This window comes from Caretta caretta, chromosome 13 (genome assembly GCF_965140235.1).
Source record: "Caretta caretta isolate rCarCar2 chromosome 13, rCarCar1.hap1, whole genome shotgun sequence".
In the NCBI taxonomy this organism is placed as follows: domain Eukaryota; kingdom Metazoa; phylum Chordata; order Testudines; family Cheloniidae; genus Caretta; species Caretta caretta.
In genome coordinates this window covers 32,897,862-32,921,547 of record NC_134218.1, presented here as the reverse complement: position 1 = coordinate 32,921,547, position 23,686 = coordinate 32,897,862, and the positions used below count along the sequence as shown (strand labels likewise).

General features: G+C 48.7%; 1 protein-coding gene and 1 non-coding gene across 2 annotated transcripts; one reads left to right on the top strand and one right to left on the bottom strand.

Moving 5' to 3' along the window:
* Positions 1-341: 341 nt before the first annotated feature.
* LOC125622480 (olfactory receptor 11A1-like) lies at positions 342-1,367 on the top strand. The gene has a single exon (XM_048820580.2). It carries the CDS (start codon positions 342-344, stop codon positions 1,365-1,367), a length of 1,026 nt encoding a protein of 341 aa, XP_048676537.1.
* A 397-nt stretch (positions 1,368-1,764) lies between these two features.
* On the bottom strand, positions 1,765-1,837 carry TRNAK-CUU (transfer RNA lysine (anticodon CUU)). The gene has a single exon. It is a non-coding gene; the product is annotated as a tRNA-Lys (tRNA).
* Positions 1,838-23,686: the final 21,849 nt, after the last annotated feature.

Here is a 23,686-nt window from a genome sequence, read left to right as displayed (position 1 = left end):
CTCAGCCAAAAACAACTTATTGAGATCAGTGCAGAGTAAGTGGGGAAATTCTGTGGCTTTTGTTACATAGGGGCTCAGCCTGGATGATCCAATGGTCCCTTTTGGTCTTAAATCTAAGAGTCTGTGAATGAGAAATGTTGGGGGGTAGGACAGAAGAGTGGCAAATTAACTGGGTGGCAGTGCCCTGAGGTGGAAGTGAAGCAGTTTCTCTGGTCTGAGAGAATATAAACCCAGCTCTCCGTTTGCAGTGGGAACTCTTAGGGGATCAAGTGATGGAAATCAATGCAATTTCATGGTACAGCCAAATCTTTTGATGCTCATTACACTTTCACTATCACAGCATGCAGCTCATGGAGAAAGGAGAAGGGAAAAATCAAACAGCCATCATGGAATTCATCCTCCTGGGGTTCGGGGATCTCCCTGAACTGCAGACCCTTCTCTTCCTCATTTTCCTGGTGATCTACATTGCGACCATGGCTGGGAACATCCTCATCGTTGCGCTAGTTGTGGCTGATCAGCACCTTCACACCCCCATGTACTTCTTTCTGGGGAACTTGTCCTGCTTGGAGACCTGCTACTCCTCCACCGTCCTGCCCAGGCTGCTGGCCAGTCTCCTGACTGGGGACAGAACCATTTCTGTTCCCGGCTGCATCACGCAGTTTCATTTCTTTGGTTCTCTAGTAACAACAGAGTGCTCTCTCCTGGCAGCCATGTCTTACGATCGGTATTTAGCCATATGCAAACCTCTGCACTATGGAACCCTTATGAATGTCCAGCTGTGCCTCCAGCTAGCAGCTGGGTCTTGGATTAGTGGATTTCTAATTTGTACAATAGTCACATGTGTTACATCACAATTAATTTTCTGTGGCCCTAATGAAATTGACCATTTCTTTTGTGATTTCACCTCACTGATTCAACTCTCCTGCAGCGACACCAGCCAGATCACCCCACTTATTTATATATTTTCCTTCCTAGATGCTGTTTCCCCTTTTCTATTAACCCTGGCTTCCTATATTTGTATCATTGCGACCATCCTGGGAATCCCATCCACCACCGGGAGGCAAAAGGCCTTTTCCACCTGCTCCTCTCACCTCATTGTGGTGGCACTTTTCTATGGGACCATAATGATTGTCTACATGCTACCGAAATCTGGTACCTGGAGAGTCCTGAACAAAGTGTTCTCCGTCTGCTACACAGTCCTGACGCCCCTGGCCAATCCGCTCATCTACAGCCTGAGAAACAGAGAGGTCCAGGAGGCCCTGAGAAACACTGTCAGGAGGGCTGTGACCCTTACAAAGAATCCAGACGAGTTGAATGAAATGAAGATCAGTCAGTCTGGGTCCTATTGTGAAAGAAGGAGGGTCTAAGTGAGCCCGGATACAGAAATGCAGTATACAAGAGATGTTTGTGCACACACACACACACACACACACACACACACACAAAATAAGAGGGAGACAGATAGTTGGGATTTTGCAGAGGAAAGGTGCGGGAGAAGATTTTGACTTTTCATTAAAACAACTGAAACCTGAAAAATTTTGCTTTTTGGCAATTGACATCTGAAAACCTTCATAGAATATCAGGGTTGGAAGGGATTTCAGGAGGTCATCTAGTCCAACCCCCTGCTCAAAGCAGGGCCACTCCCCAATTTTTGGCCCAGAACTCTAAATGGCCCCCTCAAGCATTGAACTCATAACTTTGGGTTTAGTAGACCAATGCTCAAACCACTGAGCTATCCCTCCCCTGCCCCAAAGTTACTTGCTTTGCCCAACATGGGGCTTGAACCCACGACCCTGAGATTAAGGGCCTCATGCTCTACCAACTGAGCTAGCCGGGCTGCTTATAATAGACTGCTCAGATAGAAACTGTCAAAAAAAATGCCACGCACTGTTGCGATTGTGTTTAACCCCGGATGTTACAGAGACAAGAGGGGTGAGTTAATACCTTTTAATAGACCGTCTTCTACTGGTGAAAGACACAAGCTTTCAAGCTTATACAGAAGAGCTCTTCTTCAGGTCTGGGGAACATACTCAGAGTGTCACAGGTGGAACAGATTGTTTAGCATAAGTAGTTAGAACATATTGAAAAGGACTGATATCAAGTGATCACTTTATGAAAAAAGTGTTCACATCAGGTGATGGGGTGTTTTTGTCTTTTATCAATTTTCAGTGTCTTCATTTGAGAGCGCAGTGATTGTCTGGTTTCATCCACATAATTGCTATTGGGACATTTAGTGCACGGCATGAAGTACACCACATGTTGTGATAGGATTGTGTAGGATCCATAGATCTTGACAGGTATGTTGTGGTGGGTGTTGATCATTGTAGCAGTGGAGATATGGCTGCTGCTGTTGTTCTGGCCGGGTCTGGCGTCACTTTGAGTTGGTTCTGGCCGGGTCTGGTGGTCGCTTTGAGTCTGTAGGGAGCTGGCTCTGCTGATGAGGTTGGAGAAGTGAGGGGGTTGTTTGAAAGCCAGACATGGGGATTCAGGAAAGATTTCTTTCAGGTTGTGATGCCCAACGAGTGTGGATTGCAATTTTTTAAATGGCAGGTTTCAGAGTAGCAGCCGTGTTAGTCTGTATTAGCAAAAAGAAAAGGAGGACTTGTGGCACCTTAGAGCCTAACGAATTTATTTGAGCATAAGCTTTCGTGAGTAGAGCTCACTTCATCAGATGCATTCAGTGGAAAATACAGTGGGGAGATTTATATACACAGAGAACATGAAACAATGGGTGTTACCATACACACTGTAAGGAGAGTGATCACTTAAGATGAGCTACTACCAGCAGGAGAGTGGGGCGGGGGGACAAAACCTTTTGTAGTGATAATCAAGGTGGGCCATTTCCAGCAGTTGACAAGAACATCTGAGGAACAGTGGGGGGGAGGGGAATAAACGTGGAGAAATAGTTTTACTTTGTGCAATGACCCATCCACTCCCACTCTCTATTCAAGCCTAAGTTAATTGTATCCAGTTTGCAAATTAATTCCAATTCAGCAGTCTCTCGTTGGAGTCTGTTTCTGAAGTTTTTTGTTGAAGAATTGTCACTTTTAGGTCTGTAATCGAGTGACCAGAGAAACTGAAGTGTTCTCCGACTGGTTTTTGAATGTTATAATTCTTGACGTCTGATTTGTGTCCATTTATTCTTTTACGTAGAGACTGTCCAGTTTGGCCAATGTACATGGCAGAGGGGCATTGCTGGCACATGATGGCATATATCACATCGGTGGATGTGCAGGTGAACGAGCCTCTGATAGCGTGGCTGATGTGATTAGGCAGATTCTCACCCTTAGGCCCTGTCTACACAGGAAAGTTTCTGCCCAGTAAAGCAACTTGCTGCTCTGTAACTCCCAAGGTGTACACACGGCCAAGCCACTTAGTGCGCAGAAACTGCACAGTTGTAGCACTTTAAAAACACCACCCCGACGAGAGGCGTACAGCTTTCAACACCGGGGCTACAGCGCCACGGTGCCAGTGTAGGCACCCTGGTTGACTACAGCGCTGTGATTGGCCTCCGGGAGGTGTCCCACAATGCCTGTGCTCACCTCTCTGGTCATCGGTTTGAAGTCTACTGCCCTGCCCTCGGGTGACCAACCATCATCCCCACCCCCTAAATTCCTTTGGAAATTTGAAAGTCCCCTTCCTGTTTGCTCGGTGACGCATGCAGTGGTCTCAGTGCATCTTTTCAGGTGGCCATGACTGCTCCATGGACCAGGCGATCCTCCGCTTGGAGTAATGCCGAGCTGCTAGACCTCATCGGCATTTGGGGAGAGGAGGCTGTGCAGTCCCAGCTGTGCTCCAGCCATAGGAATTATTATACCTTCGGACAGATTTCACGATGCATGACACAATGTGTCCTGGTCCTGGCCCCTCTGCAGTGCAGGGTCAAAGTGAAGGAGCTGCAGAACGCCTACCACAAGACGCAGGAGGCAACTCCAGTGCTGTGCCCATGAACTGCTGGTTCTACAAAGAGCTGGACACGATACTCGGAGGCAACCCCACCTCCACTGCGAAGGCCCCTGTGGATGCTTTGTTGGCTCGCATGCCAGCTGAGAGTGGACCAAGCCAGGAGGAGGACATCTTGGAAGAGGATGTGGGAAGGAGGGGCAGGGGGACCCAGAGGGAGAGGATGACTCGGAGGCTGGAGATGCATACAGCCAGGAGCTCTTTTCTACCCCGGAGGAGGCTAGCCAGTCACAGCTGTCAGAGCTTGGGGAAGTGGAAACAGGAGAGGAGACCCCTGGTAAGTGGATCTGATTTTGGGAATCGCCGAAGCAAGTTGTTGGGGGTAGGAGGGCAGGAGGGTGGAAAAAAGCAGCCTTGTCTCTCATCTCATGCCTACCCTGAGCGGTGGAACAGGCTGTTGATTGACTTCCTCACTTCACGGGAATCTCCCTCAGCGATCTCCAGGAAACTCCCGTGGTGATACTGGGCAATCCGCTGCCGCAGGTTCTTCGGCAGAGCTGCTTTGTTTCTTGCCCCATTAATGGTAACTTTCCCACGCCACTGTGCCATCATAGATGGGGGGGGACCATTGCTGCACACAGGTGAGCCGCATGGGGCCTGGGCGGAAGCCACAGGCTTGTAGAAGACCCTCCCTTGATTCCCTGCTCACCCTCAGCAGTGAGATATCTTCTATAATGATCACCGCCTGTGTAAAGTGTGAGGACAGAAATGATTATCAGGCCCCCCCTACAGTGCTGGCTCTCCCCAAGAGCCACATGCCCAGTGTACAGCAGGCTCCAGGAAGAGTGATTTACCCTGCCCCTGTGGTTACTCACCATTTGGGGGGTCTTGTGGCTCATGTGCGCTTGCCTAGGGTCAGACAGTTAGTGACAGGTGTGTGAGTACTTCCTGTGTTTTAAAGCACTGAATCAGTGCTGTCTGTGTTGCAAACAATACTGCTTCTGTAAATGTTGCATTTAAACTTCACAGAGATGACCTTGGGAACCCAGCCTCCCTCTTGGTTATTGGCAGCGGAACGGCTGTGCAGAATTAGAAATGTCCAAGAAGAACTAAGGAGGACTTTCTGCGTGAGGTTATGATGCACTCTGATGCCAAGAAACAGGAACTGAAGGAGTAGCGGGACAGCAGAAAGAGGGACCGAAAGGAGTATGCGGCACACCAGAATGCAGCCACGGAGAGGCTCTTGCATGTTATGGAGCACCAAGTGAACACGTTCCAGGAAATACTAGCTCTTCAAACCGAACAGCTCTGCGCCCGCCCTCCCCTGCAGCTGCCGTCGCAAAACTCTTTCCCATGCACCCCCCAGACAACGCCAACAAACTCTTATCAGCCTCCTGGCTCCAGTCTGTACCCGCGGCATTCCACTCCTCCCCGTCGCAGTCCAGCCCTGCGGACTCCCAGTACCCACTGCATTCAACACCCGTCCCTCTGCAGTTTGGCCCTGCTGAAGTACAGAACCCGCTGCACTGTATTCCAAAGGAGAAGGTTGGATATGATCCCTGGACATACACAAATCTTTAGCTGTCCTGGGACCCCTCCTCCTCCTGGGACCTTCCCGTTCCCCTCCCTGCTGATGTATTTTTTTCATTTGACTCTCTCCTCCGGTTGTTGTCTTTTAATAAAAGAATTGTGTTGGTTTTAAAGCAATCTTTATTCTATTAATTCAAAGCAAAAAGAGCACTGCAAAGCAACATACAATTGTGTTAAACCCCCTTATTGCATCATGTGCACCAATCACCTCCTAGCATTACAAGCACTGCACTCCCGAGCATAGCAACACATATTAGTGGCTTTCAGCTTCAAATCGCTGCCTCAAGGCATCCCTGATCCTTATGGCCCCACGCTGCACCCCTCTAATAGCCCTGGTCTCTGGCTGTTCAAACTCAGCCTCCAGGCGCTGAGCCTCTGCGGTCCAGCCCTGAGTGAAGCTTTCACCCTTCCTTTCACAAATATTATGGAGCATGCAGCGTGCGGCTTTAAGCATAGGAATATTGTCATCGGCCAGGTCCAGCTTCCCATAGAGGCATCACCAGTGGGCTTTTAAATGGCCAAATGTACACTCACAGTCATTCTGCACTTGCTCAGCCTGTTGTTGAACTGCTCCTTGCTGCTGTCAAGTTGCCCCATGTATGGCTTCATAAGCCATGGCATTAAGGGGTAGGCGGGGTCTCCCAGAATCACAATGGTCATTTTGACTTCCCCTTGGGTGATCTTCTGGTCCAGGAAGAAAGTTCCAGCTTGCATCTTCCTGAACAGGCCAGTGTTATGCAAAGTTATGCACATTCTGCAAAGCTATCCACAATGTCATGCATGCTGCTCAGAGTCACGGTCTTTTGGAGCAGGATGTGATTAATGGCCCTGCACACTTCCATCAACACGAGTCCAGTGGTCGACTTTCCTACTCCAAACTGGTTAGCGACCGATCAGTAGCAGTTTAGAGTAGCCAGCTTCCACAGTGCAATCGCCACGTGCTTCTCCAATGACAGGGCAGCTCTCACTCTTCTGTCCTTGTGCCGGGTGAGCTCATCACACCCCATGAATGTGGCTCTCTCATCCGAAAGTTCTGCAGCCACTGCTCATCATCCCAGATGTGCATGACGATGTGATACCACCACTCAGTGCTTGTTTCCCCCAGCCCAAAAGCGGCGTTCCACAGTGGTCAGCACCTCCATGAATGCCACAAGCAATCTCGTGTTGTAGCTAGTACGCATGGCAAGATCAATGTCGCACTCCTCTTACCTTTGTAATTTAAGGAATAACTCCACTGCCACTCGTGACATGTTGGTCAGAGCGAGCAGCATACCGGTCAACAGTTTGGGATCCATTCCTGCAGCCCGAAGGGGCAGGGCATGCAGTACACAAACTGTTGAAAGATGGCACCAAAAGTGGACAGAAGCACAGGGATTGCTGGGATGTGAAGCAATGCATCACGGGGCATTGGGACTGGACCCAGGATGCCCCACGACCCCTTCCGCCTTCCCACAAGTCTTAGCAGCAGAAGAGAAAGAGGTGCTCTGTGGGATGGCTGCCCAGAGTGCATCACTCCGAATACCGCTGCAAGTGCCACAAGTGTGAACACGCTATTGCGCAGGCAGATGACAGTGTGAACACACAACACAACGGGTAGTGATCAATGGCTCCATGTCTAGTTGGCAGCCGGTATCAAGTGGAGTGCCCCAAGGGTCGGTCCTGGGGCCGGTTTTGTTCAATATCTTCATAAATGATCTGGAGGATGGTGTGGATTGCACTCTCAGCAAATTTGCGGATGATACTAAACTGGGAGGAGTGGCAGATACGCTGGAGAGCAGGGATAGGATACAGAAGGACCTAGACAAATTGGAGGATTGGGCCAAAAGAAATCTGATGAGGTTCAATAAGGATAAGTGCAGGGTCCTGCACTTAGGATGGAAGAATCCAATGCACCGCTACAGACTAGGGGCCGAATGGCTAGGCAGCAGTTCTGCGGAAAAGGACCTAGGGGTGACAGTGGACGAGAAGCTGGATATGAGTCAGCAGTGTGCCCTTGTTGCCAAGAAGGCCAATGGCATTTTGGGATGTATAAGTAGGGGCATAGCGAGCAGATCGAGGGACGTGATCATTCCCCTCTATTCGACATTGGTGAGGCCTCATCTGGAGTACTGTGTCCAGTTTTGGGCCCCACACTACAAGAAGGATGTGGATAAATTGGAGAGAGTCCAGCGAAGGGCAACAAAAATGATTAGGGGTCTGGAACACATGACTTATGAGGAGAGGCTGAGGGAGCTGGGATTGTTTAGCCTGCAGAAGAGAAGAATGAGGGGGGATTTGATAGCTGCTTTCTACCTGAAAGGGGGTTCCAAAGAGGATGGCTCTAGACTGTTCTCAATGGTAGCAGATGACAGAACGAAGAGTAATGGTCTCAAGTTGCAGTGGGGGAGGTTCAGATTGGATATTAGGAAAAACTTTTTCACTAAGAGGGTGGTGAAACACTGGAATGCGTTACCTAGGGAGGTGGTAGAATCTCCTTCCTTAGAGGTTTTTAAGGTCAGGCTTGACAAAGCCCTGGCTGGGATGATTTAACTGGGAATTGGTCCTGCTTCGAGCAGGGGGTTGGACTAGATGACCTTCAGAGGTCCCTTCCAACCCTGATATTCTATGATTCTATGAACAGCTGTTTCCCTTCTGCACTCTGAGCGGCGCTGTAGCTGCCGGTGCTGTAACTTTGCCAGTGTAGACATCCCCTAAAAGATGATACAAAGAGGCTGCAGACTCTTCAGGGGAAATTTGCACTTGCTTACAGCTTGGAATCCCCGGGTGTTCCATTCACAGGCTAAAAATCCCTTTAGCCTGGGTCCAGCACTTCCCTCAGTTCAGTCTTTGTTCCTGATTTGTGTTTCCACGTGTGTTGTTGTAGGGAGAGTGAGTCCCAGCATGATGTCATTTCCCCCTTTTATATCGTCTTCCCACTTGCTGGAAAGCTCTTTTGCTGTGATCTGAGTCAAACAGTTCCCATTGTGTAGTGCTATCTCTGAGAGCTTTCTATTGTACATGGTTCTTGGGGTAATCCTTGTGCTTGTGTGCATTTCCTCAGTAAGCCATTAACATTGTTTGTCCTTTGTACTGTTGTACCTGAAATGCTGCTTGTGGGTGCTTTCAATCTCACAATGTTTCAGTAACATATACATAGCTAAACTTCGTAACTTCACGTACAATGATAGCACATACAATCCGATGAGATATTACTATCTAGCAGATCAAGACTTTTCAAATGATACCTCACAAGGCCTACTTTGTACAAAAAATATCCTGGGGAATATTGGGGTGCCAGGGTGTCACATCCTGCATGCCCCAAACCCCTTCCCCCACCACTACTCACCACCCCCCAGCCCGATTCCTCAATAAACCTACTTCTTAAAACCTAGTACACCTCCATCCCCCACCATCCTCAGACCACTTCCTCCCCCCAAACCTCCCTCTGTCTTCACCCCAGCTCAGGGACCCTCAGGTTCTCAGCTACCTCTCCAGCCTTTCCTGGGGGGCAGATTCTGATGCACCTTCCCAGCCCAGTGCTGAGATGTTTCATGTCTCCTGCTGAGCATCTCCTCTGTGGCTTTCCGTGGGAACAGAGAGGTATCAGCATTTTGTGGGTGGTACTGAGCTTCCCCAGGAAAGGGATGTACTTTAGAAATGCACGGAATGGAGACTGGAATCCTTACAGATCAGGAAGCAGCGCTCCCTGTGACTGTGTCACAACCTTTGCCCAATACTCAGAGTGTCACAGCTAAGTACAAGGTGCAACAGATTGTTTAGCATAAGGAGTTAGTACACATTGAAAGGGATTGATATCAAGTGATCACTTTATGAATAAAGTGTTCACAGCAGGTGAGGGGGTGTTTTTGTCTTTTATCCTTTTTCAGTGAGTTCATTCAAGAGCATGGTGCCCAACTCCCAATGGGGTCCAAACCCCAAATAAATCTGTTTTACCCTGTATAAAGCTTATAGAGGGTAAACTCATAAATTGTTCGCCCTCTATAGCGCTTATAGAGAGATATGCACAGCTGTTCCCCCCTCCCCCCCCCCCCAGGTATTAATACATACTCTGTGTTAATTAATAAGTAAAAAGTCATTTTATTAAATACATAAAGTAGGATTTAAGTGGTTCCAAGTAGTAACAAGCAGAACAAAGTGAATTACCAAGCAAAATAAAATAAGCCAGTCTAAGTCTAGTACAGTAATAAAAACTGAATACAGATAAAATCTTACCCTTTGAGATGTTTTAATAAGTTTTTTTCCCCCACAGACTGGAGCTGGACACCTTCCTACTCTGGGCACAATCCTTTCCCCTGGTCCAGCCCTTGTTCCATCTTAGGTGGTAGCTAGGGAATTCCTCATGATGGCTGCTTTTTTTGTTCTGTTCCACCTACTTATATATCTTTTGCATAAGGCGGGAATTCTTTGTCCCTTTCTGGGTTTCCACCCCCTCCTTCTCAGTGCAAAAGCACCAGGTTAGGATGGATTCCAGTTCAGGTGACATGATCACATGTCACTGTAAGACTTCATTACCCACTTGCCAGCACACATGTATACAGGAAGACTTACAATTAAAACGGAGCCATCCACAGTCAATTGTCCTGGTTAAATGGGAGCCATTAAGATTTTAAATCACCATTAATGGCCCACACTTTGCATTTGAGGAGGGATATCTCAGTGGTTTGAGCATTGGTCTGCTAAATCCAGGGTTGTGGGTTCAATCCTATTTAGGGATCTGGGGCAAAAACTGGGGATTGGTCCTGCTTTGAGCAGGGGGTTGGACTAGATGACCTCCTGAGGTCCCTTCCAACCCTGAGATTCTATGAATAGGCCCTCAGAGTTATATTTTATATTTCTAGTTTCAGATACAAGAGTGATACATTTATACAAATAGGATGACCACACTCAGAAGATTGTAAGCTTTGTAATGATACCTTACAAAAGACCTTTTGAGTGAAGCATATTTTACAGTATACATCATAAACACACACATATTGACATTATATTCACATTCATTAGCATATTTTTATAAAATCATATAAAGTGCAACATTACAGGCATGGACTGAACAGAGACACTAGCTTTATGGCTTATTACCACAAAACTATAGGCAACAAACAATCCCCACCAGCTGCCTTTCCCTCCCCCGTCCCCCATCTCCCATCTCCCCCATGGCCGGAAGAGTGGTAATGGGCCACTTCACTTTGGAATAGCCTTCCAAGGGAAGCAGTGGGGGCAAAAGACCTATCTGACTTTAAGATTAAACTTGATAAGTTTATGGAGGAGATGGTATGATGGGATAACATGATTTTGGAAATTAATTGATCTTTAAATATTTATGGTAAATAGGCCCAATGACCTGTGATGGGATGTTAGATGCAGTGGGATCTGAGTTCCTACAGAGAATTCTTTCCTGGGTATCTGGGTGGTGAATCTTGCCCATATGCTCAGGGTTTAGCTGATCACCATATTTGGGGTCGGGAAGGAATTTTCCTCCAGGGCAGTTTGGAAGAGTCCCTGGAGGTTTTTCACCTTCCTCTGTAGCATGGGGCACGGGTCACTTGCTGGAGGATTGTGCTCCTTGAAGTCTTTAAACCACAATTTGAGGACTTCAATAGCTCAGACATAGGAGAGAGGTTTTTCGCAGGAGTGGGTGGGTGAGATTCTGTGGCCTGTGTTGTGCAGGAGGTCAGATTAGATGATCATAATGGTCCCTTCTGACCTTAATATCTATGAATGGTCCCTTCAAATAAGTGTTAATCGCTTGTGATAAACCAGGAGTGCAAGTAGGGCAGTACCCTCTGGTACACAGTACCTGTAAGAGATTTCTAGCCAATACAGGGAACCTGAAAGATGTGGGGATAGCCCCTGCAACCCCTCTCCCCGCGGATGTGGGGCAGGGCTGTGCTCAGCTCCTTAAAGGAGCAGACCACAGCAAGGGGACATTCATTCTTTATATGGCTTTAACAGCACAATACATATGCTAACAAACTTAAACAAAGGCTTTAAGTTTGTTAGCATATGTATTGTGTTGTTTTACATTGGTCAGGACTGGAGTCCTCAAGAGGGGACAGGTAGGATGGGGATGGAAGGTGTTTTAAAACAGTGGGTTTTATTCTGTTTCTCACCATTGGTCTGAATTATCCATGACATTCATACTGTATCACATCACATCACATCCAAATCATTAGAGGAATGCCTCTGCTTGCACTGACCAGAGGATGTTTGGATTCTGATGTCAGACCAGTTCCACAGCCTGACAGGAATCAGTGGTGTTGTCCCGAGTGTAAATAGAAAATTCTTCTTTGCAGCCAAACTAGTCAAACATGCATTTTGTTAACTGGAGTGCAAAACAAAGAAAACAAATGCCTCATTTTCCAGCTTTGTGGATGATAGAACTATAAGGGAAGATTATAATGCCGGACACTGATGGCCTTAAACTAGCTACCTCAGAATTGGTATCTGCCAAGAACTTTGCTGAAAATATGTTCCTCATCTTAGCAACGGAGCTAAGACTTATCACACATCTTCTCACCTTTATTCGAACAATGCTTCTTCTGATCTGACAGCTCAGGCAGTCAGTTTCATCCAGAACAATTTACAAACTTGGAACCTAATCCTGTAAACCCTTAATCATTTGATCAATCCCCTTGAAGACAATGGAACTAGTTGCATGACTATGGACCAGTTTTGTGGTAATAGTTTCAGGAGTCTGTTCTGCTCCTATAAAGGAAGTTGAATCCCCCACTGAAATGCAATATTTGGGTAAAATACTATAAAGCAGTTTAGGATACAGTTCTACTTAAAATTCATCTTTTAATAAGTCATACAGATGCTGAAATGGCTCCTCACCCAACTCCCATATTCCATACAAGCAGACTGAAATATCTGGGGGGAAAGCATGTTGATGTTTGTATATACAAACACCCATTTCATCACTGTACTGAAAAATATAGCTGAACTTAATTTTCTATGGAATTTGAAGAAAGTTTAACAGCCCCAGTCGTTTTCTGTGTTAATCTGTGTGTACCTGAAAAAATTACATGCCTTCTAAGAGAAAAGAATCAGTCCACACTTACTGAAAAAAATATTCCTTCCATTGGTGTTCAGACGAGTGCTACAAGACACATACATAACCTCCTGAGAGGATACCTTCCCACATTATGACCAGCACAAAATAAGTAAATAAATACATAAATAATACAGACTCAAAGAGGCAGAGGTTCACAGAGTTGCAAACCTGAAAACCTGTGTTATGCTTTAAACCATCTCAGCACATAACTTTTTAATGTTCATAACCCTCGCAACCGCAAAGGAACACTGAAGCCCATGAACCTGAATGTGGGCCAGCCAGTCTGCCCTCACTAACTAAAGGGGCAGTCAGACCTGCACAGCTAAAACTTAACCTTGCCCTTTTACGCTAAACGGAGTCATGTCACTGGCTCCATCTCTGTTGTTACAGAACAGATACCAAAACTCCGGTGGGGCATGGGGCTGGCACATAGGGTCTCAGGTACGTGGTGTGATTTTTCAGAATCTCTTTTGGGAATAGTCATGTATGTGAAATAGCTGGTACTTAGGATTATGCTATTTCTATGTATGTATCATCTTGGTATCTGAAGTTATGAGTATTAGCTATGCTTACTACAGGTTTGCTCCTGTGGTAATGCCCACAAGGTATTTAGCCAGCATGTGAAGGGACAAGTCAAGTTGAATGGCCCATTAAAGAACACTTAGCTCCCAATGGACCCTGGAAAACACCTATCGACACTTAATGGACTTCTTGTGAATGTTCTAACTAGAATATGGGTGGGGGTGATGGACATGTAACTTGCTCATGTGACTCCAAACACCATCTTTCACAGTGAGAACAGATTTCCCTTCACTTGGCAAAAGGTGGGGGCCCTGGGCTGAGGGCAGGATGGGGAGGAGTCAAATAGAGGGTCACATGGGGAGGTCACATGCCCCCCCTTATGTCCCTCCCATGAGTGCAGTACCAGCAAGAAATTATTTCTACTTGCACCACTGTGATCAACTCAGTGAAAAACTCTATTTTGATCATGTTAGTCCCATCTCCTGTCTAGCAGAGCACAGAGCAGGCCAGCCAGGGATCGCTCCATCAGCACCTCCACCAGATCTCCTTTGGGGGTGTCAAGGTTCCTTCCCCACTCTGAACTCTAGGGTACAGATATGGGGACCTGCATGAAAACCTCCTAAGCTTACTTTTACGAGCTTAGGTTAAAACTTCCCCAAGGTACAAATTATTTTACCCTTTGCCCTTGGATTTCTACTGCCACCACCAAACTTTATCTGGGTTCCTGAAAAAACGTAGTTTGGACACATCTTTCCCCCCAAAATCCTCCCAACCCTTGCACTCCACTTCCTGGGGAAGGTTTTGGTAAAAATCCTCACCAATTTGCATAGGTGACCACAGACCCAAACCCTTGGATCTTAGAACAATGAAAAAGCATTCAGTTTTCTTATAAGAAGACTTTTAATAGAAGTAAAAAGAAATCACCTCTGTAAAATCAGGATGGTAGATACCTTACAGGGTAATTAGATTCAAACATAGAGAATCCCTCTAGGCAAAACCTTAAGTTACAAAAAAGACACACAGACAGGAATAGTCATTCTATTCAGCACAGCTATTTTCTCAGCCATTTAAAGAAATCATAATCTAACACATACCTAGCTAGATTACTTACTAAATTCTAAGACTCCATTCCTGTTCTGTCTCCGGCAAAAGCATCATACAGGCAGACACAGACCCTTTGTTTTTCTCCCTCCTCCCAGCTTTTGAAAGTATCTTGTCTCCTCATTGGTCATTTTGGTCAGGTGCCAGCGAGGTTACCTTTAGCTTCTTAACCCTTTACAGGTGAGAGGATTTTTCCTCTGGCCAGGAGGGATTTTAAAGGGGTTTTACCTTTCCCTTTATTTTTATGACAGGGGGAGATCAGTAAAACTGCCAGGCCCCCTGACTGTCTACCCCAGCCTGGTGTGGCTGTGAGGCCCCAGCGAGGGGGAAGGAGGGTTGGAGAGCCAGTCTGCCCTGCCGCTTACCCCACAGCAGCATCCTGTGGGACTGGGCCCAGCTCCCCACTCTGGCCCTTTGGCTCTCATCACGCAGAGATTTGCTGTGGGGACTCCTCTGAGTGGGTGGGGCCTGAGCCATCCAACCACCCCACGGGGACAAGGAAGGGGATGGCTAAGGAAGGGAAAGGTCCCTAGCCCACATACAGTGAAAGTGGGATGCTGGTGCCAGGGTAAAGGGGTGCAGAGCCCTGGGGAGAGGTTCCTGGATGAGCCCCAGGGGGCAGGAGTGACTGAAGAAGGGAACATAAGAATGGCCATACTGGGTGTAACCGTGCCTTAGTGGGTCAGAACTGAGAATGCCAAATTCAGGACAAACTGCTGAGAAATAGGGCAAACAACCCAAAACTGGTGGTTATTCTTTTATAAGATATACAAAACCAGCCACAGAATTAAACTCTTGTTTCACCACACTGGCTAACAAGAAAACAAAGGCATATTTCCTCAAGCATTCCAGTTCTTATATCACCACCAAAAACACTGGATCCAGAGATGAGTGGTTCTTTACAACCAGTCTCATCAAATAGGTTCTTCTGATCCCAAAGGACCAGCCACACACCCAGGTCAATATACAACCTACCAGAAAACAAAAAAACCAAATCACACTGATGTTAATCTCTTAGTATCTAAAATCTAAAGATTTATAAAAAGAAAGAAAGGTGAGAGTTAAAATTGGTTGAAAGAATTAATTATATACAGTAATCGCAAAGTTCTTGGTTCAGGCTTGTATCAGTGATGGAATAAACTGCTGGCTTAAGTCAAGTTTAGATTGTCGGGCTCAACGGGTAGTTATCAATGGCTCCATGTCTAGTTGGCAGCTGGTATCAAGTGGAGTGCCCCAAGGGTCGGTCCTGGGGCCGGTTTTGTTCAATATCTTCATAAATGATCTGGAGGATGGTGTGGATTGCACTCTCAGCAAATTTGCGGATGATACTAAACTGGGAGGAGTGGTAGATACGCTGGAGGGGAGGGATAGGATACAGAAGGACCTAGACAAATTGGAGGATTGGGCCAAAAGAAATCTGATGAGGTTCAATAAGGATAAGTGCAGGGTCCTGCATTTAGGATGGAAGAATCCAATGCACCGCTACAGACTAGGGGCCGAATGGCTAGGCAGCAGTTCTGCGGAAAAGGACCTAGGGGTGACAGTGGACGAGAAGCTGGATATGAGTCAGCAGTGTGCCCTTGTTGCCAAGAAGGCCAATGGCATTTTGGGATGTATAAGTAGGGGCATAGCGAGCAGATCGAGGGACGTGATCATTCCCCTCTATTCGACATTGGTGAGGCCTCATCTGGAGTACTGTGTCCAGTTTTGGGCCCCACACTACAAGAAGGATGTGGATAAATTGGAGAGAGTCCAGCGAAGGGCAACAAAAATGATTAGGGGTCTGGAACACATGACTTATGAGGAGAGGCTGAGGGAGCTGGGATTGTTTAGCCTGCAGAAGAGAAGAATGAGGGGGGATTTGATAGCTGCTTTCAACTACCTGAAAGGGGGTTCCAAAGAGGATGGCTCTAGACTGTTCTCAATGGTAGCAGATGACAGAACGAGGAGTAATGGTCTCAAGTTGCAGTGGGGGAGGTTTAGATTGGATATTAGGAAAAACTTTTTCACTAAGAGGGTGGTGAAACACTGGAATGCGTTACCTAGGGAGGTGGTAGAATCTCCTTCCTTAGAGGTTTTTAAGGTCAGGCTTGACAAAGCCCTGGCTGGGATGATTTAACTGGGAATTGGTCCTGCTTCAAGCAGGGGGTTGGACTAGATGACCTTCTGGTGTCCCTTCCAACCCTTATATTCTATGATTCTAAGTCTCTGGAGTACCTCCACAGCTTGGATGGGTCATTCAGTCATTGTTTAGAGCTTCCGTTTGAAGCAAAGTTCCTCCAGAGGTAAGAAGCAGGACTGAAGACAAAATGGAGACGATGCAGCTGCCTTTTATAGTCCTTTACCATGCAGCCTGTGCTTCTTTGTTTCAAACAAGCGCCCAGCACACGGCTTGGAACCCTTAGAGCTCTGTCCATAGGCATATCCCTTCATGCCTTTCTGAGTCATAAGGTGTATCTGCCTTCTCTCAATGGGTCAATTGTATAGCTGATGATCCTTACCAATCCCCTGTCACCCATTCCTAGCCTCTGGCAAACAGAGGCTAGGAACACCATCCCTGCCCATCCTGGCTAATAGCTATTGATGGACTTGTCCTCCATTAATTTTTCTAGGTCTTTTTTAACCCTGTTGTAGTCTTGGCCCTCACAACATCCTCTGGCAAGGATTTCCACAGGTTGACAGTGCATTGTGTGAAGAAATACTTCCTTTTGTTTGTTTTAAACCTGCTGCCTGTTAATTTCATTTGGTGACCCATAGTTCTTGTGTTTGAGAAGGAGAGGGAGTTTAGAGAACCTGAGTGCCTCTCTCAGACACTGTGAGCCCCAGTGATCTCCTAGCTGCTGACAAGCTAGGAGGTGCTACACTCTAAGTTCCTATGTGAATCGCAGAAACATAAGATGGGAAGGAACTTGAGAGGTTCTCACTACCCATGGCAAGATGGGCCTCAGTGCCCTGCTACTGACACAACCTAAACCAGTGGTTTTCAACCTGGGGGTCCACAGACTGTATCTAAGGGGTTCGTGAAAGGTTGGCATTACCCTAGAACAGTGGTTTTCAACCAGTAGCCTGCAGACTACGTCTAAGATTTCCAAAGGGGTCCGCACCTTCATTCAAAAAATTTTAGAGGTCCGCAAATGAAAAGAGGTTGAAAACCACTGCCCTAACTGATTCTGTATTGGAATGGGTACTGACCACAGTGAGCTGAGCTGGGAGAGCGGTCTGCAGCTTTAGCGACAGGCAGGGAAAGCATAGGGTTCATTGGTATCCTGCGTACAATGTTGAAGGGGTTGTTGTGACACAGGGGCCCACTCGTGCCAGCTGGCAAAGAGTTCCCGGTTTACAATTAATATCCTGTCTTATACCTGACAAACTCACTACACCTAATACAATGCATTCTAGGTGTTTATCCATAAAGGACAGCATCCAAGGTAGTTACTGAAAGCTCATAACTTATCAATACTCATAATCATTACAAGAAGTATATCTGGGTAATAGGGAAGAATATAACTATACTACAAATTTTGCCTTTATGGTCTTAGAGTAAGAGTTGGGAATCCTATGTCCCAGTGATGGCCCATGTAAGTGGGAAAGAGTTGTCACCTCTCTCTGGCTTGCCTATTACATAGTGTATTGCTCAGTTGTCTACCTTTCCACCAACCCGGAACAGCCAACAGAAAGACAGAAACATCACAACCCCATGGAAGTGAAAAGGATGATATGACAGCAAGAGGACAGCCCCATCGGGGAATAGAGACAAAAGACTGATTCCATGTATCATAGGAGAAAGACACTCGATACCCATTCACTGAGGAGGTACCTTGCTGAGCAGGGGTGCTTCATGAAAGAAGATGCCAGCTCCTTGGGGCCAGCAAGTGCTGCGACAGCCTGAACTTTGGGGTGAGAATCGACTTTATTAGCTAGGGAAGGTAACCATTAATGAACATAGGCCCTAGCTCACATTTTATGGTTTGTGTTGTATGTAGTTATTTGTTTCCGTCACTCACTCTTGTTTCTGTGCAAATCTCTTTTCTGATATTTCTTAAATAAATTCCCTTTTGTTTTACTGTAACTGAATGGAGGTGCTGTGTGATACAGGAACAATGGGTGAACATGAGTCTTTGGGAACCCTGCCATTGGGGTGGAGGGCAGAAGGGGGCACTTTGAAGGGACTCCAGCTGGGATACAGCAATTGTCAGCCTGCAGGGCTGGTGGAGCCCAAAGGAGAGAGGCTGACTGGCTAGTTGTGTCAGGGAACCGTCACCTAGCCAGCACAGGCAGGACTCCCATATGCCAGAGGCAGAGGGTAACAAGGCGACTGCCAGCCCTGGGTGCCCCAAGAAGCATCACTATTGTAAGAGTGTTACATTTTACAAGTATGGATTCAGCAGGGAGGGCTGGGCAGCTGCAGGTAGCGCCTGTCCATAGCCGTGACAGGGCAGAGAGGCAGTGTGTGCGTTATGGGCATGTGTGGGGGAGGGAAGCACACACTGAGGGCAGAGTTAAGGTGAGACAGGCCTTTACCTTACCAGAAGTTTGAGTTTTGCTGAACTCGATGGTACAGAAGGGCACGAGCGCTACAATAGGACACACAGTGGTGCTGTGATTCCTTGGTGTTCCTCCCCACACCCCATAATTTGGTTATGGGTCAGTGGTTTTCAGCCTTTTTTCATTTGCAGACCCCTAAAAAATTTCAAATGGAGGCACAGACCCCTTTGGAAATCTTTGACTTAGCCTGTGGCCCCCACAGGGGTCCACAAACCACAGGTTGAAAACCGCAGTTACAGTGCAATGTAGATAATGGCCATGCTGTGCAATGTTTATTGTGTGCAGTTGCTGACAGTGCTGGAGAGAGAAACCTCGTCCATGGTCTAGATCCCCAAACCTCAGCAGCTTTACTATATGGTGGTTACAGGTTTCAGAGTAGCAGCCGTGTTAGTCTGTATTCGCAAAAAGAAAAGGAGTACTTGTGGCACCTTAGAGACTAACACATTTATTTGAGCATAAGCTTTCGTGAGCTACAGCTCACTTCATCGGATGCTGTAGCTCACGAAAGCTCATGCTCAAATAAATTGGTTAGTCTCTAAGGTGCCACAAGTCCTCCTTTTCTTTTTATGGTGGTTATAGTAACTTTGTGTGTTATAGACAACCAGGATGTCTCTCTCCTCCTCCACCCCCTCCCCCCAACATGTAATACCCTCCACCAACATTTCCAGTGCCCCTCTCCTTCCCATTAACACGTCAGGAGTTTCTCCTTGCGGTCTCCTATAATGATACATACACACATCACAGGCTGCCACTTCCTGGAGGGCCACACATTACCTTGGTTATGTGGCTCAAGCTGCACCCTGAGCTAGGCCCCTCACTCCCACTGCCTGCCCTCAGCCAGGACTCTGCCCCTGCTTCAGCCAGGCTCTCTTAGCCATGACCCAGGGCCGCCCTGTGCGCCCTTCCTCAGAACGGGGCCCCTCCTTCACACTCCAGCCCCTTCCCTCACCCCACCCAAGGGTGACACCCATCACTTTCTGGATTTCAGATGTTTATGTTCGTTACTTTTGCTCCCTGCATCCCAGGTGACCTGAAGGGGCAGGAAGAGGGCTCAGACACCCCAAGAGGAGCAGGGTCCCACAGCTCCCAGCACACATAGTGGGTGGGGGAGGGGCTCCCATTGTGCAAAGAGGTAGGGCTTCCACAGACCCCAGCACACAGGGAAGGGGAGAATTCAGGGCTCATAAGCCCCACCCCTTAAACACTTCTGTTACCCCTTTCAATCTCCAACCCCTTCTGTCTCTTCCCCTCCTGCTCCCATAATCTGGGTCCCCCAACCCCCTGTTCCCCCTTTCTACCCATTCCAATTTTGCCCCTTCCCTATAATATCCTGTGATGGGGTGAGTTCACCCTGTTCCTCCTGCCGTCCTTTACCTCGAGGTGGTAAGGCCTAAGAACTATAATCGGCAGGTTAACCCTAGCTCACATGCCAGTGAGGCCTAGTGGCCATGCTCAATATGGTTACCCTGATTTGCAGGCAGTGAAGCCTAGTGGCTAGGGTCAATAGAACTACCCTGATTCACAGGGCAGTACGGCCTAGCAGCCAGAGCCAATGGAGTTTATCCTGACTTGCAGGGCAACATGGCCTAGTGGCCAGAGAGGAGTTGCCCTGAGTCACAGAGTGGTAAGGCCTACCGGTGAAAGTCAATGGGCCACCACCTTGGGGAAGGGTGGCAGCGGGGGTAGGGGGACTGGGCCCACCCTGCTCCACCAGGTCCCAGCCAAGGGCCTTAACAGTGGTGGACTGTTCTGCCACTGAGTCAGCAGGGTCGCAACCGAAACATGCCAACTTCCCACTGGACTATAGTTAGGGCCCCCAGACCACTTCCTACCATATCTTTTGGAGCAGTAGTTGAGGTGTCATCGAGGTTTCTGGATTTTTTGGCATGTGCATTTCCCAGGGTCTCTGACCCCTGACAGATGTCCACAGGCACTTGCGTGTTGGTCTAGGCTTCCACAGTTAGGAATTCCAGATGCTCCCAGGGTAGGGTCAGCAAGGAGCATCCTTCCTCCCCATCAGTCAGCCCAGAGTGACCTGGGTTGCTCCCTTTTATACTGGTGTTGCATCTGGAGCATGCTCAGTAGGGACATGGTGGTATGGCTTCCTCAGCCCACAGTGAGGAGTTAATCCTTTCCCATCCAGTGAGGGGTCAGTTCACTCAATCACATACCCCCTCCCCTCACTGCAGAGCCAAACCCTATTCCAGGGGTTCTTAAACTTTTGTACTGGTGACCCCTTTCAGATAGCAAGCCTCTGAGTGTGATCCCCCCATATAGATTAAAAACACTTTCATATATATTTAGCACCATTATAAAGGCTGGAGGTGAAGGGTTTGGGGTGGAGGCTGACAACTTATGACTCCCCATATAATAACCTCATGATCCCCTGAAAGGTCCTGACCCCCAGTTTGAGAACCCCTGCCCTATTCCCATCTACTCCTGCACCCTCCCAGTGAGTATTCACAGGTGTCATTTGTACTTTTAAAAAGTAACTTGAGTGGCTTCTTAATTATCTGCTCTATTCATAGATATTAAGGTCAGAAGGGACCATTATGATCATCTAGTCTGACCTCCTGCACAATGCAGGCCACAGAATCTCACCCACCCACTCCTGCAATAAACCCCTTACCTATGTCTGAGCTATTGAAGTCCTCAAATCATGGTTTAAAGACTTCAAGGTGCAGAATCCTGCAGCAAATGACCCTTGCCCCATGCTACAGAGGATGGCGAAAAACCCCCAGGGCCTCTTCCAATCTGCCCTGGAGGAAAATTCCTTCCCGACCCCAGATAAGGCGATCAGCTGAACCCTGAGCATATGGGCAAGATTCACCAGCCAGTAATATGATTCAGATCATATTTAAAAGAAAACATGCAAGAAAACACCTTAACGGGGCCGTATTCCCCAGACGGTTACAGTTCATTCTCTGATTGCTGCCCAGGGTGAGTTTCAAACTTCAAAGTTGCTAGAAACTGCGAACATAAACCCTTCCCCCTCTGCCGGGGGCTGTACCTCAGGAAGCCCTGGCTCAACTGACCCCATATTTGGCTCACTAGCCCTACCCTGCACTCCCTTGAGGCATGGCAAGTCTCAAGACAATCTGCCTCTGCAGTTGAATTTTAGAACACTTCGAAGAGGCATTCATTAAACAAAGCGGGCTTCCCACCTGGGCTAGGGTGGAGCTGCCATGGCCCTCTATTATACTGAACGATGCAACCGTATGAAGTGGAGGGAGAATGGAGGCGGCTCCACCCAGCCATCAGCAGTTTCTGATGTGCCAAGCGCTCCCATTCTCATCAGTGTGTTCTTGGGACATGCCTCGAGCCTGCCTGTTCTCTGCTCCCCATCCAGAGGGGCAGGACTCCCCAGACCCTGGCTCATGGCGAGGCAGGCCCCAACAGAAATGAGCTCACCTAGGGAGAGACCGGGGCCGGGGGGTCAGACCCCCATGGGTGGGCAGGGGCCCCAAAATACTGCAGAGTGGTGTGGGGACCATAAATTGGAGTGACCAGGCCATGGCTGTGAATGCACATTACTGAGCCCTGACCATAGTGCCGTCACAGGTGTGCGCACGGGGTGTGCCCAGGCACACCCTAATGCCCTGAGCTCCGGCTGTGGAGGCTGCTCCTCCCCGCTGGAGGCTCGGGGCGGCGGGAAGAGGAAGAGGCTGCAGCAGTTGCAGGCAGTGATGGTGGCGGAGCCGTGTTTACATCGCTGCTGGGCCCAGCGGCGCGGGGTGAGTGGAGTCGGCCCAGGGGCCCAGTCCCCCCTGCTGCCCCAGCTCCCTCTTGCTGCCCCCACACACCTTCCTGGGCACTGGAGCAGAGCATCCCTGCCTCTTCCCTGCAGCTCCATGCTGCCTCCCTGCAGCAACTGCTGCCGCAGGGTCCTAGTGCCCCCATCTTGACGGACAGGGCACACTGAGCCTGCCCTTCCACCTCAGACCCTTCCCTTTTCCAGCAGGACCCTACACCAGTACAGGCCCCCCCCCCACCCGCAGTCACCACTCCTGCCCCACACTGGACAAGGAGGCAGCCCCATCCCTCACCCCCAGTGAGGCTACAGTCAGGGGCAACAGCAGGGGAGGAGGTGCACGGAGCACCCCCGGCACCCACCACGGGGGACACGAGGGAGATTCTTGGACCTGAGAGGGGCCCTAGGAGCACATGCGGTGACAGTAGTGGGGGTGAGTGTCCTGCTGGGGAGGTCGGGAAAGGGGGGCTCCTCTCCCAGAGCTCGCTGCTGCCGGCGGGGAAAGGGCTTGGGGGAGTCCTCCTCTCTGGCCCCTGTCCCGGAGCAGCCTGCCTGCACCCCAAATTCATCCCCAGCCCTGCCCCACCCCAGAACCCACCCCACCCCACCCCTGCCCCACCCCCAGCCAGAGCTTTCACCCCCCACCGCACCCTCAACCCTCTACCCTAGCCCTGAGGCCCTCCAACACCCCAAACACCTTATCCCCAGTTCCAGCCAGAGCCCTCATGCCCCTGCACTCCAACCCCCTGCCTTAGCCCTGAGCCTCTCCAACACCTCAAACACCTCATCCCCCTGCACTCCAACCCTCTGCCTTAGCCCTGAGCCTCTCCCACACCCCAAACCCCACATCTGCAGCCACACCCCTCACCTCTGCACCCCCTCCCATCCCCAGACTCCCTCCCAGAGCCTGCACCCCAATCCCCTGCCCCAGCTTAGGGCCTGCACTCTAGACCTCCCGCACCCAAACTCCCTCTCAGACCCTTGGACAGGTTGGGGGTGGAGTTTGTTGGGGCAGAGTTTGGGCTTTGGTGGGTTCTGGGCACCACCAACATTTCTACAAACCTGCCACCCCTGGTGACAAGGTTCCCTTTCCCCCCACGCAGTGTGTATTTGTTGCCTGTACAAACTTTTCCAGCAGCTGCACAAAGTTGTTGTAATTGTGTCACACAGCAAACCCCACGCTGCTACCATGACCCCCCGATTGGCCCACCCAGCCAATCGCC

Coding starts and splice junctions, on each gene's coding strand:
- LOC125622480 (XM_048820580.2), top strand. CDS start 342: ATGCAGCTCATGGAGAAAGGAGAAGGGAAAAATCAAACAGCCATCATG.